The sequence below is a fragment of the Geotrypetes seraphini genome, chromosome 5 (assembly GCF_902459505.1).
Source record: "Geotrypetes seraphini chromosome 5, aGeoSer1.1, whole genome shotgun sequence".
NCBI lineage: Eukaryota > Metazoa > Chordata > Amphibia > Gymnophiona > Dermophiidae > Geotrypetes > Geotrypetes seraphini.
Genome location: NC_047088.1, coordinates 182,169,427 through 182,183,884, shown reverse-complemented (window position 1 = coordinate 182,183,884; position 14,458 = coordinate 182,169,427). Strand labels below are relative to the sequence as shown.

Genomic DNA, 14,458 nt, shown 5'->3' with positions numbered 1-14,458 from the left:
AGAGCGTGGGCGCGAGCCGGGTAACTCCCAGTACGCTTCGCTGAGGATGAGCACCCCCCCTCGCCCTGCCCTTCACACGCCCCCGCCGCGCCGCCTCCCAGCCGCTCGCCCGGAGCCCGCTGCCTCTCCCTCTTCCTCACTGGTATTCCAGGCAGCGCCCGCCCCCGCCCCACAGCCTCCCACGCTGCGAACTGCGTCACTACGCCGCGTGGGAGGGAGGGAGCAGCAACAGCAGCAGCTGGAGGGGGAGGGGAGAAGAGCGACGGAGCTGAGGGACAGGAACGGAAGATCCCACAATCTGACGCAGGCTGGGGGCGGTCGAGGAGTTGAGTGTCCGCTGCTGCCCGCGTCCTGCACGGCCGCCGAACCCCGAGACGAAGAGAAGGGGGGGACACGGAGGGCAGCGCAAGTAAGTGGAGCAGGCGGGGGAGGAAAAGAGCCGAAGTTGGGCTGTGCTCTTTGCCGCCGGTGGCACGCATTCGTCCCTCCCTCGCCCATGGTCTGTTACTCCCGGACCGGTGCCTTACCTCTGCCCAGCGGAAGGAGCGAGGGTGGGTGCCAGCTTGTGTGTGCGTGCGACTCCACCAGTTATCTAGAGCAAAGGGAGCTGGCCTTTGAAAGCAGTGAAACGGCTTTATATTGTCCTTGCTGTCGGGCTAAAATTGAGAAAATTAGACATAGCACTTAAACAGGAAAATTGCAGAACCCCTTTATTTGTGTTTTCCGTTCAGAACGCTGCATAACAAGTAACAATAGTGTTTTAGGCTTTGGGGGGATCACATTATAAAGTAGACGAGTGGAGCAGGACTGCCAGTGAGTACCTTTTCTTATTCAGCAATCATTTTTGGCTGCCTTGTTAGACTACTTTACACGCACATATGCATTTGTAAAAAGTGATAACTTTTCGTTGGCTTGGTTCGTTGTATTTTAGCATAATCCAATAAACAAGTACCACCTTATGTGCATAGTTTTGTTGGTGCTCTTTGCGTGTTTCCAGGCACTGCACTGGCCTGAAGCTAGAGTTTTGTTTCATTGTGTGATAGTGGTTCAGGTTCAATTACACTATTAAACATTCGAATCTGGGATCAAATCCTCAGCAATATATGATGCTCCTGCATACAATGCTTTGTTAAACTTTATATCTGAGGCTGGGCTCTCCATTTAAAAATTAGTACGATAATTGTAACAGGAAGTAGATGAGGTTGAAGGCCAACAACAATATTATCACTTAATTGCCTCTGCTGTTTACTACAAGCTTGTGCCTCCCCCATATTGGCATCCGCCTTGGGCTTGTTTGCTGTCCTTCCAGCACCTTTGGGAACTACTCTTAAATGGATTTAAGATGATTTAAGCATTTTGGAATTGTTTGAGTGACTTGGTGTAAAGAAGCTCTCCTCCTTTTCCTAGGTGATGGGAATTTTAAACCCAAATTCCCCATTAAGTTTTGGGTTGGGGGAAGGAATATTTGTGGAGAGTGGAGAGCTGGTGTCCCATATATTGAGGTGTGTAGCAACTGTAGGTTTGAGGTACAATTGGAAAAGGTGACTAAAAAGGAGAATCCATAATGTTGAGTGGTTGATTTTTTTTTCTTTTCATGTCATGGGTCAATAAACAGTCTGAAAAAGTTATGTTTGAACTTATGAAACTTTTCTCTATTTTTTACATAAAGCATAAAAGTTCATAAATTCTTTTTTTTAAGCAATTTTTATTATTTTTATAAGATAAATTTACAATTATTAAATAAAGCAAGCAAATCATATGTACAAAACAATAAATACAAATACAGGTATTAAATAAAACAAGAAATAGATCATATGTACAAGTCATTATGTGTGTGTGTGTGTGTATATATATATATATATATATATATATATATATATATATATATATAACATAAAATGTATATATCAAATTAATATCAGCACATATATGATACACAGCAATCATATTAAAATATAATGGAACTTTCAAGAGGCATCATAAGTTAAATAAATTTAGAATAGTAATATATTATGAAATTCTGTTTTGTCAATGGTCTAAAGCGCAATGTTTGTACCGGGCTCCATATTTTGAGGAATGTGCTAGTGGAACGATGTTTTTCTGCAATTATACTTTCATATTTGTTGGTAATGCATACAGTGTTCCACCATGCCATGAACTCTACTTTGGATTGATTCTTTCAACAGTGCAAAATGTTTTTGATGGCCAAGAACATTAGTATGTTAAGCAAGCGTGCATTGGGCTCCAAAAGGGGTTGCGTGAAGCCCTGTTGTCCTAAAACAATAATTTTGAGATATAGTGGCTCTTGGATCATTAATATAGTGGAAATGGTATTCCAAACTCTTTCCCAATAAATCTTGAGCTGACAACACTGAAATATCATATGAGGAAATGTACCCACAGATTTCTCATATGACCAACATAGATTAGAAACTTTATGCGGAGAATTTAGCAATCTTCTGTGGAGTCCAGTGAGCCTGATGTAATAAAAAATAAAAAAAAATATTGATTGGAGTACTGAAGTAGAACGAGTTGATTTAAATAGTCTTGTCCATACCACTTGCCATATTTCATCATTTGTGTATATATTTGTGGATAAATTATTTTAATAGTTCATTAAATCCTCAAAGTACACCTGGAGTGGGCTTTGACAACTCTTGTATTTGGAACCTAAGGACAGTATGGGGTGGACTTCTATGGTCTATGTCCCAGAAATGTCAAAGAAAGACAAGTTAATCATAGTAACTTCAATAGTGCGTGTGTTGGGCAGACCAGAAGGACTGTTCAGGCCTTTATCTGCCATCATTTACTATGTTAGTGTTTCTGGTGACCTTTCAGTCACTTTTTCTCAGAGATGGTAACAAATTTTGATACAGTTGGAGCACTTCTAGCTTGAAATGTGTATCACTGGAAAGGAGCAGGAGGTTAACAAAAAAAACAACAACCCCAGAATGCCTCGGGAAAAGCAAAAAATGCACCTACTGATACACCTGCTCTATAAAGGCAGGCATATGAGCCTTTATTTAAAAAAAAAAAATGCTTAGATTCCTCACCAGTAGCGCACGTCTCTTGCTCAGAAGCAGGTGTAAATCTGTGCTTGTATGTTATGAGTAAAAAAAGGTACAGAAACATGTAATTATAAAATTCATGTCCAAGTGCCAGTCTCACCTTATTTGGTCCCCCCTCCCCCCATGTCCATATACTATTTGGATATAAGTTCACCCAAAGCAGTGTACAGCAAGCTTTATGCATTTATATCCTCAGGTCAGATTTATAAGAGCCTGCATGAAAAAGTTGGAGGAGCAACAAAAAGAAGAAGATAGATTTCAAATTGGCCTTGTGAATTAAACATCAGTTCCCAGGACATCTAAAGCAGATGTCGCTGAAATTTTAGCAGAGGTATTAGAACTTCAGTAAGATTCTCCTATCAAACCTCTGTGCAAGGGGAGCTCCAAATCCGTGCGGGCAAACACTGTGACAGCAGTAGGTGGTATGCACCGATGAAACATGCGTAATTTGTGTTGAGCAGGTTTTTATGGTCACTCTTTCAGTAACTATTTTGCCTATATAAATAGTAAAGTCTTGCTCTCACTGCACCCTTCTACTGCAGAGCACACCAGTTTACATGTACAATAATAGAGAAATGAAAAGGCACTTGATAGAGCGGCAAAAAAAATTACATCCCTTTCTCATTTCACAAGCATGTTTAATGTTTAGCTTAACAAAATATGCTCTGTTGCCCTCAGAGCATATTTTAAACTACAGTATCTCACTCAAGATTCAAAAATCAGAAGCGCAGGGGCTGGTTGATTAAAAAAAAAAAAACAACAAAAAACTTTAGGGGCCCATCAAACTGCGCTTGCAGTTTGTAGCGCGGTGAGCCTACATAGAGTTCCTATGAGCATCTGGAGAAGCATGGGCCATTCAGCGCAGCTCTCTGCGATAAAAACTGCTAGCGCAATTTGATAGAAGAGGCCCGAAGTCTTTTTTTGCTGCATCTTAAAATAAAATCCTCCATCTATTTCTTTAAACATTCCTCCATCTATTTCTTTAAACATTCTACAATTTTCTTCTCATTAACAAGCCTTAGTCGCCCAGGCAATATTGTTTCAGCAAATAAAATCAATTTTCAAACCTTGATGCTTCTTGCTCTGATTTTTGCTTTAATTTGATTCCATCCTTATTTTCTCCTCTGCCTCTTTTTGAATCTCTCAATCCAGAACATTGCTTATGTCCATTCCAGGGAAGATAATTTCCAACCATCTAACTTTTTTTTAAATGTTTTTCTTGCTCAGCCTTTTCAGTAGTCTTCTTTGTTTGCCCACCCCCTTCCAGCCCAGTGCTGCTAAGTTCTCCATTTCTCTCATCCTGCCTCTCCATTTTCAATCCTCCAAAGTTTCTCTTTTAGACACTCCATCTTACGCCCACGCTCTCTCTGCTTCCCTTACCTCTTCTCCTCCCACACATCTGTTTACTTATTTGGGAAGGTCTGGTAATTCCATTAGAATAATCCTGCACTTGGAGATTTGGGAATGTCACTAGTGCTCTGACAGTCTTAGCTTTTTCTGTTCATTTTCCTTATAATATGTATTGATGAGTCATTATTTGTGCTTTATTCCCTGGCGGCTGCTTTTAAACATAGCTCCTCCATATGATAAGGAAGAAGTAGGAAATTTGTTGCAGTTCATGGGAGCTTTGAAGAGGACCAAAATACTGAATTTGCATACAAGGCTGTGTGACTCCTATGTGGTTGTATTTCTTTGATAGAAGCAAGTAGATTGCAAATCCAAGGCATCATTGCTTCATCTCTGCACGATGCAATGTTCAAATACTTAATGTAGTTTTAACTTCCCTTGCATATCTAGCGATCTGTCTCCAGCATAACTCTGAAATGCATGGACAGATTACTATCTGGGGAAAAATACTGTGGAGATGGGAAGGGGGTGACATGTAAAAACTAACGAATACAACAGATATTAGTGTCTAATCCATAGTTTTTGTACTCGCTGAGATGAATACTGACACTCCCGGTGACAGGTCAAAAGCGTGCGAGGACAAAGGCACGCCGACAACCGAGCGTGGACAACTGAGTGCAGGGCTTAATCGCGCCGAAGAAAACCCATGTTGGGGGTGTGTGAGGGGTGTAACCCCCCACATTATACTGAAAACTTAACTTTTTCCCTAAAAAACAGGGAAAAAGTTAAGTTTCCAGTATAATGAGGGGGTTACAACCCCCCAAACGCCCCACAACGCCAGCGCGATCTCTATTAAGTAAAGTGGGGAGGGGGGTTCCCCACCAACATCCCCCGTCGGAGCCCTTTAAAATACGTTTTTTCTTCGGCGCGATGAAGTCCTGCGCTCAGTTGTCGGCGCGCCTTTGTCCTCGCATGCATTAGACTATGAACCGACACTCCCGATGCCGTTTTAAGTCCAAGTTCACCCCATAGAGAGGGCCATTCTTGCTGCTAAAAACCATGATTCCTTTTCCTGTCTAATAGAAGATTAGGATAAATAAATATCTGGGCAGTGCCGGGTAATCAGCTAGTTTTTAAATAAAAAAGTGATGGAAGTAAGAGAAGGCCAAAGAAGGTTGTAGAGGACTTTCTGAAGTTGCACTGCACCTTCCTGGAGCAGCTACCGTGTTTCCCCAAAAATAAGACAGTATCTTATATTAATTTTGGGTCCAAAAAACGCATTAGGCTTATTTTTTTTTTTCATGTACAACAGTCATCTCTCCCTTCCTCTCCTCCACTCCAATTCTTTCTCTTTCCTTTCTATCCCCCCCCTGTGCAGCATCTTTCCTCCCCTGTCACCCATCCTCTTGTGCAGCAGAACCCCACTGACCCTCCCACCGTAAGACTGACATGCCTCCGCTCCTAGGCCTCCAAAAACAGCAGCAACGGCAGCTGGTTTTGGAGGACTCAGAGGAGAGGTATGTCGGGTCTCACCAGGGTGGGGATTGCCGAATTGACGAGTGATATTTTTCAGTGAATCGGGCAGCACTAGTGTCAAGGATGGAGTCAGGGAGTGTCGGGGACATTTGGATGAGGGGCTTTGGGGTTCGATCTTAACTAGGGCTTATTTTTGGAGTAAGGCTTATATTAAGAGCATCTATAAAAATCATGCTAGGATAGGTCTTATTTTCGGGGAACCAGGGTATTAGTGGTAGGAAGGATCCTCTGCTGTTCAGTCTGTTATACAACAACATTGGCACTTGGTGCTTCCTACTGTAGAAGCTCAAATGTCAGAACTGGAATTGGGAAAGGTGCTTGATTCTATTTATGAAATGTATCACTGGCTGTCTTATGTTCTTTTAGATCAGTGGCCCACTGTTTTAGTTCATATAGACTAGGTGTGAGCAACCTTGGTCCTCAAGGGCTGCAACCCAATAAGGATTTCCCCAGTGAATATATATGAGATCATTTACATACACTACCTCCATTGTATGCAAATAAATCTCTAACATCTAAAGTAAGATATCAACTCAGTAAAGGCAAACAAGCCATACTATTACAATTTGACATCTCTGCAGCATTTGACGCAGTAGACCACTCTCTCTTTCTCAGATTAAATGAACTCGGTATATAGGATATAGTACTGCAATGGTTTTCACATTTCCTAAAAAATAGAATTTACGATGAGGACAAGATCTCAAAAGTGGAAATCCAACTGTGGAGTCCCACAAGGCTTACCAATATCTCCTGCACTTTTTAACATCTATTTAAGAGCACTGGGGAATAACCTTCCCCCGACTCGGGATCAAATCTTCTCTTATGCAGATGATATTTTCATTCTCTGCATAGCCAAAGAATCCTTCAATATCACCATAACATACCTGAAAAATACCATTGACAACTTAAGTACTTGGACAATGAGAAACATCCTCAAACCGAACACATCTAAGACAAGAATATTACGGTTCAGAGACTACAACTCGCTGCCAAGCACAGAGTTAGATAGTCCACTAATGAGAGTCTAAAGATACAGAACACCTCCGGTCACACTAGACTCAAGCCTAACCTTCAACACACACATTACCACTCTAGTAAAAAGATTCTTCTTTGAATTGAAACAACTGAGGACAATAAGACCAGTCCTAACTGAAACCAACTTCAGGACAGTAGCACAATGTGTCCTAATACCATACTACTACCTGGACTACTGCAACTCACTATATTGTGGCATCACAGATAAAGAATGCAAGAGGCTTCAACTACTACAAACACAGCTGCAAGACTAATTCTCAAAAAGAACCAATATGAGAGGGCAAGTCCACTATTAGAACTATTACACTGACTGCCGATGAAAAGAAGAATTCAGTTCAGGATAACCTGCATGGTCTACAAAGCGATCTATGTCGAGAACTCAGAGGGACTTACCTCGGACATTAAAGACCCACATTCCTTCTTCAACTCGCGCACAAAGCAACTCTACAAACTATCTTTCCCATCTCCTCAAGTACGGTGAAAGATGATATTTAAAACTACTTTTGAATACCAGGGACTTCTCATTTGGAACAAGCTGCCAATACACCTAAGACAACCATCAACTACCTTGAATTCCAGAAGAAACTAAAAACATATCTTTTTTCACTATAGTCACTTTCTTACCCTTCACCGCCCCCCCCCCCCGTAAGCTAATGCTTCTGCTAACAATGTAACTTAAGAACTTAATCTAGATCTTATTGTAAACCGCATAGATTACTTGCAGAACATTGTGGTATATAAGACACTATATTATATTGGGTTGGGAAATCCCCAAAACTTGCCTGGATTGCAGTCCTTGAGGAAGAGCTGTAATAAATCAAACCCTTAGGGCAGTAATTCTCAACCCAGTCCTCAGGGCACACCTAGCCAATCAAGTTTTAAAGGTATCTACAGTGAATATGTATTTGTATGCATATCTATCTCATGCATATTCCTGGTGGCTATCCTGAAAACCTAATTGGCCAGGTGTGCCCCAAGGACTGGGTTAAGAACCACTGCCCTTAGCATTCATTCAATGCTGAATAATTTTGCTGCTCCATATTGACAAATATACAACAGATTACTTCTAAATTCCTTGCCTGCTGGAACAGTTTTTAATAAACAGTGCTTCATATCTGTCTCCCCTTATGAAGAGTTTTTCCTCTCTTCCAAGAGAGAGAATCCTTATATAGTATAATAAATAGGGAATGAGCTTGTTTGCTAATAGGAAAAACAAATCACTAAACTTTCTCTTGTTCTTTTTATCTTTTGGACAATTAGTTTGAATGTAGTATTTCTTCAACATTTTCACTGCAGAACTAGTAGGGGGCTAAATCTCTCATGATTATGCTTCTCAAACTGCCGCACCCCAGACTTGACAGTGTAGGGCAGGGGTGTCCAATGTCGGTCCTCGAGGGCCGCAATCCAGTCGGGTTTTCAGGATTTCCCCAATGAATATGCATGAGATCTATTAGCATACAATGAAAGCAGTGCATGCAAATAGACCTCATGTATATTCATTGGGGAAATCCTGAAAATCCGACTGGACTGCGGCCCTCGAGGACCGACATTGGACACCCCTGGTGTAGGGTAATAACATTGAGTCTCCTCTGCCATATCAATAAGACACGTTTGAATTGGGAGATGTCTGTTGAAAATCTAGTGAGTAACTCACAATGGGGTCCTCTTTCATAAGAACATAAGAACTGCCACTACTGGGCCAGACCAGCGGTCCATCATGCCCAGCAGTCCGCTCATGCAGCGGCCCTCTGGTCAAAGACCAGCGCCCTGACTAAGACTATCCCTATTAGTGTACGTCCTTGTTCAGCAGGAACTTGTCTAACTTTGTCTTGAATCCCTGGAGGGTGTTTTCCCCTATGACAGACTCCGGAAGAACGTTCTTTTCTTGTCAATTCAGGTTTCATATTGATTTGATATACTATATTTTAGAAAACTGTCTAGGCAGTTTACAATTAAAATACAAATATGGAAAGCAGTAATAACTATCAGATGAGAGAGGGGAAAAAGCCAGGAAAGAAATACAATTATCAGTAGAACAGAAGCTGTGATGCTATTGGTCCCAGGCTGCAGCTTCCCCATATTTCTCAAGCAGTCAGCCAGAGTGAAAATAAAGGGGGAAAAAGAGAGAAGATGCTGGAAGGGGGAGAGAAGGAAGAATTAGCAAAAAAAACCCAACAACAACAAAAAACCTGAAGAAATAGAAGCAGGTGGAGATGCAGAAAAATAAATGGTGGAAAACTGAAAGGAAAAGGTTAAAGTCAGAGATGGCTGTAGGAGAGGAAGTGAAGACAGGAATGAGAGAAGAGGCAGATAGACTACAGACCCTAGAAAGAAAATTAAGAAAAGACAGAAGAAAGCAGGAACTAGAATAACCATAAATAAAATGGCCAGGCAACAAAAGTAGAACAAAATAAATTTCATTTTTAATTTCATGAACAGAAAATGCAGTTTTACTATAAATTTGCACTACTTTCCTTTTATATTCCAAAGTGTAGAGTGCTTTTTCTTTCTCTGGTGCTGAACTGCATATGGCTTCTTGAAGTTTAAGTTTGATTTTTGCCTACATTTATTTTTAATTCTTTATTTATAAATTTTAACTTTTTGACAAACAAAAAGAACAAGAAATAATACAATACCAGTATATTCACAAATTCAAATATATCTTCACAATTTTAACAAAGAACTTAGTACCCCAGCTTGTATAGTTAGTCCCCCATAAGGAAGGCGGAACTGCAAATTTAACTGAAATGCACAACTGGTAATTGTAAAAAAGGAAAATAAAGATGTGGCTGGCTAGAGCCCGAACATTACTTCATTGAGCTATTATTGAAGAAGCCGATCTCACGTAGTAGACACACTTTGCCCTTTGGCGGAAATAAATTTTGACAACTGCTGAGGTTCATAGTTGATAAATCATAACACATTTGCAGGGGTATCTCAAAACGAATGTTGCACCCAATTGCAGGGCCTGAGGTCTCAAAATGAGAAACTGTTTTCTTCTCTTCTGGGTTGAATGTGAAACGTCAGGATACATTCTAATAACTTTTGACATGAATGGAACATCTGTATATTAAAAAAAGAGTTAAAAAAAGAGCTTAAGCATCCATTCCCTATCTGAATCAATAGCAAATTGTACCATCAGCGTAGCAGTTATGGTCTGGACTTCACTAACAGACCTCTCTAGGAAATGAGTTAAATCCAGACTAATAATAATAATAATAACTTTATTCTTGTATACCGCCATACCCAGAGAGATCTAGGCGGTTCACATAGGTTAGACATGGATTACATGCAGTTAAGTAATAGTTGAACAGAGTTGCGTGGAGTTAGGTGTTGAGAGGAGTAGGGATGCAGGCAGGGGAGAAGATAAAATTGGGGAGAAGGAAAAGGTGGGTCGGGGGGGAGGAGGGGCGAGATAGAGGGGGGGGAGGGGGGCCATTAAGTGTCGTGGCTTTGGAAGAGGTGTGTTTTGAGTAGTTTTCTAAAGCTGGGGTAGGTTGGAGCCTCGAGGATTAATTGGGCTATCCATCGGTTTAGCTTGGCAGCCTGGAAGGCGAGGGTTTTGTCGAAGAATTTGTTGGAGTGACAGAGTTTTAGGGAGGGGAAAGCAAATAACTGGATTCTGCGGGGGTTCTTGACTCTGTTATTCAGGATGTAGTTTGGGGTTAGGTCGAATACTGTTTTGTAGCAGAAACAAGCGAATTTAAATAGTACATACTATCAGCAGACAAATTCTGCTGGTTTGGATCTTGAGCTTTAACTCTAAAAGACAAATAATAAATTTTTGTGAGAGGCGGATAGGAAGACTCAGGCACTTTCAAAGTTTCAGTAAGGCATTTTCTGAACATATCATGTGCAGACATGGAAGGTAATTTTGGGAAATTTATAATCCGAAGGTTAGATCTCCTAGTTGCGTTTTCCAACATTTCTATTTTAAAGTGGAGGTTCTCACTATTCTTAACCCATGTTAACGCCTGTGTTTCAACTACTTTTAATCTAGTCTCGTGTCCTTCTACTTTGTTTTCCACTTTAGTCTTATCTTTTATGTTCAGATTTTCTGACACCACTATTGTATAGCGTGCTATAAGATGCTGCATCTTGAGTCCCCAGAGAGAACTGTAAATTAGATATTGCATCCCATAATGTTTCCAAACTGAAGACCTCGGGTCTTTGCAAGGGTATAAGCTCAGTTCTGGGACCCACTGGTAGAATTACAGTACCTGTGTCCTCAGTAGAAGTGCCTTTCAATTTAGGAAAAACTTTGGGAGTCTGCTTCTTCTCTCTCTCCGAGCACACTGATGGTTGCAACACTGGCTTCTCAGACCTCCCTCCAGAGTCGATTCCTGCACTCCGTTGGGCTGGAAAGAGAATGCCCTGGGCCAATTCCACCTTCAACATTCCCTCTGGCTCCCCCAGACTGCTTGGAGGACTCCGCTCCTCCGGAGACAGGGTAGTAGCCTCAATGGAGAGGTCCGACGCTTCAGTCTGCGCACCTCCCACAGCTAAGGAACACTCCGGATCTGGTGTTCGGGTTCCACGCTTGACGAAGATATCCATCGGGCCAACTGGAGTACTGGAATGGTCTGGGAAAACCTGGACCTTTGATTTCCTTTTCACCATCAGCAAGAGGTAAAAAAAAAAAGGTTTTACCCCAGCAACACCGCAGCGTCTCAAGATGAGCTACCAGCCGCCATCTTAGCTAAGCTCCACCTCCTAGCCACAAGTTTCCTTGCCTACATTCATTTAAGTTTGTGGTTGCTTGTTGTTGTGTTTTCTTATGTAGGGGCCTTGTTGTGAATATGATAGCTTTGGGATATATGCATCACAGATATTTGTACTGTACTATGTTTAGTGACTTACAAGATAGCTGATGGGGAGGGAGGATGAACAGTCTTTATAGATTGGCTCACTATGATAACCCAAACTTCTAAACTCATTTTATATTCAAGACAACCTTTTTTTCCCCTTTTTGGAGGGAAAAAAAGGATACATTACATTAGAGAAAAAAAGGATACCTCAGTTTATATTTGAATCGGTTTATATTCAAGTATATACAGTCGTTTTCCTCCTAGCCCTCACATTTGCACACCGGGTGAGTGAACTTCAAGCCATTGTATCTCATCCTATCTATACAAGGTTCTATCACAACAGGGTAGTCCTTTGGACACATCCGAAATACCTCCCTAAAGTAGTCGTTTCAGAATTTCACCTCATCCTATCCATCGTTTTGCTTGTTTTCTTTCCAAAGTCACATTCTCATCCTGGAGAAGCAGCCCTTCATACCTTAAACTGCAAACATGCTCTGGCATACTACCTGGACTGCACTAAGCCATATAGAGCAGGGATCTCAAAGTCCCTCCTTGAGGGCCGCAATCCAGTCGGGTTTTCAGGATTTCCCCAATGAATATGTATGGGATCTATTTGCATGCACTGCTTTCATTGTATGCTAATAGATTTCATGCATATTCATTGGGGAAATCCTGAAAATCTGACTGGATTGCGGCCCTCAAGGAGGGACTTTGAGATCCCAGATATAGAGGGTCCTCCCTTCTCTTTGTTGCCTTTGGTCTTAATAGGCTAGGAGTTGCTGTATCCAAAAGAACCATCTCCACTTGGCTAGCAGACTGTATCTTGTTTGCATATACTCAGCCTGGGTTGATGCTACAAGGCCGTGTGACAGCCCACAACATATGGGCCATGGCTGTCTCAGTGGCTCATTTTCGTTCTGCATCTATTGAAGAAATCTGTAACGCGGCTACTTGATCCTCAGCCCATACATTACTTCTCACTACTATTTAGAATACTTCAGAAGAAACAGTTTGATCAAGCAGTTCTACAAAATCTATTCTCAACTTAAAGCTAACTTTCCCTTCAGCCCTTTAGGGTTTTGCAGGCTCCTGTATATTCATTGTTTAACCTCTTCTGAAGATATGATTCTGACAGCTTGAGAGTCGCACAAGTGAGAATATTATGCCTGCTTGTTCTCGGAGAAAGCAAAGGTAGTAGGTGTTATCCAATCTGCCCACCTCCCCTAGTTGTCTTCTTAGATTTGTTACTGATCTGATGGTCCCGTGAGCCATTGTCAAACGGGAAGGCACCGGCACACGCGTGCTATGGGCCTAAAGATGTAAAGCGACAGTGCACTTGGTAGTGTCCGTACCAGGCTCCTGGATGATGTCACCTGTATATGAGAATATACAACTGCTGTCCTTGGAGAACATCTGCTACAAGTAACTATCTTTGCTTTCTTGCCCTGCCAGAAATCCTCTTTCATTTAAATTGATGGGGAAATAGGGCAGTGGAGAATGCCTGTGTTTTACTGCTTCCACTCATAGCAAAAGGCTTTGTTAGCAGCGTTGGAGAGTTTTAGCATATGGAACAGAGTAACCTTCCTTTTGTGATGGATGAACATCTCCTGAGTTCCTTATGGGTGAAATTCAGCAGTAAGAAGCCACTCCATCCTGCTTATTATTGCTTTTTGTGGCTGGACAGAGTGCAGCACGCTCCATTTTTGTAAAGTAGAAATATGTCTGGGTATATGTATGTTCTCAAAGTGCTAATGTTGCTATTTAATTGCTTAAGTTATGTCAAATTTTTTGCTTTGACAAAATTTCATTGTAATTTAATGCTCGCCAATGTATAATACTGCTGTTTCATAGGTAGTCTGTTTGACTTGTATAGCTGTTCCTGTTTTCTGATGACTTATATGAGTCAGAAACTCAACAGAGGCAGCAGCTTTCATGACCCTCTTCTTATGTGCTACACAAATTGAATTACTTCAATTTGCAGGGCAGTTTTTCCATTGGAAGTAGGACAGTGAATGAGGTCTAGCACGTCCTTGCTGGGGAAATGTTGCTTTGGGTAGATGGTAAAACCAGCCTGTTGTTTTAATATTTTGGAATGAACGAATGTGCTTTAGAAGTGCATCTTTCTCTTAATTACACTTTTTTGTGTCCCTCCATCCATAGTTCTCACGAAAGATTCTTTTATTAGAAACTCTTTAAAAGTGATGTTATACCATGTAATTGAGAAATGTAACTTCTTTTTTTTTTTTCCAGAACTTTAAAAATTTACAAAATAAGAGCAAAACAAAAACTCCAAATGTGTTCACATCAAAGTGTGTGAATAAATTTAATTTCCTTATTTATTTTTATGTGAATTGTGTATGTGATGTGGTCTACCTAATTTTTAGGTGGAATATACAAAAAACTAAGGTAAGATTTAATTTACCTCCCTTTTATGAAGCTGGTAGGCTTTTTTTTTTTTTTTGCCGGTGCAACAGTATTAGCTTCGACACTCATAAAATTCCTATGAGCATCGAAACTAATACCACCACAGCAAGCAATAAAAAAAGCCTAATGTGGCTTCGTAAAAGGGGGTGGTTAATTAAGTTAATATATATTTTAATGACTGTATTTTAACAAAGTAAACATTTATGCATACAGAGATGAAGAGATAAACATTTATAGAGC

General features: G+C 41.0%; 1 protein-coding gene across 4 annotated transcripts in view; it reads left to right on the top strand.

Annotated features, from left to right (window-relative positions):
- The first annotated feature begins 272 nt into the window (after positions 1-272).
- The window catches only part of NAB1 (NGFI-A binding protein 1), a 55,295-nt gene continuing 41,109 nt past the window's right edge, over positions 273-14,458 (top strand). For 2 of the 4 annotated variants that reach the window (XM_033946265.1, XM_033946262.1), the window contains exon 1: positions 424-551. In XM_033946265.1, the coding sequence (XP_033802156.1) occupies positions 497-551 (55 nt within the window). In that variant the 5' untranslated portion in view covers positions 424-496. The other 2 variants (XM_033946263.1, XM_033946264.1) reach the window with 2 other exon arrangements.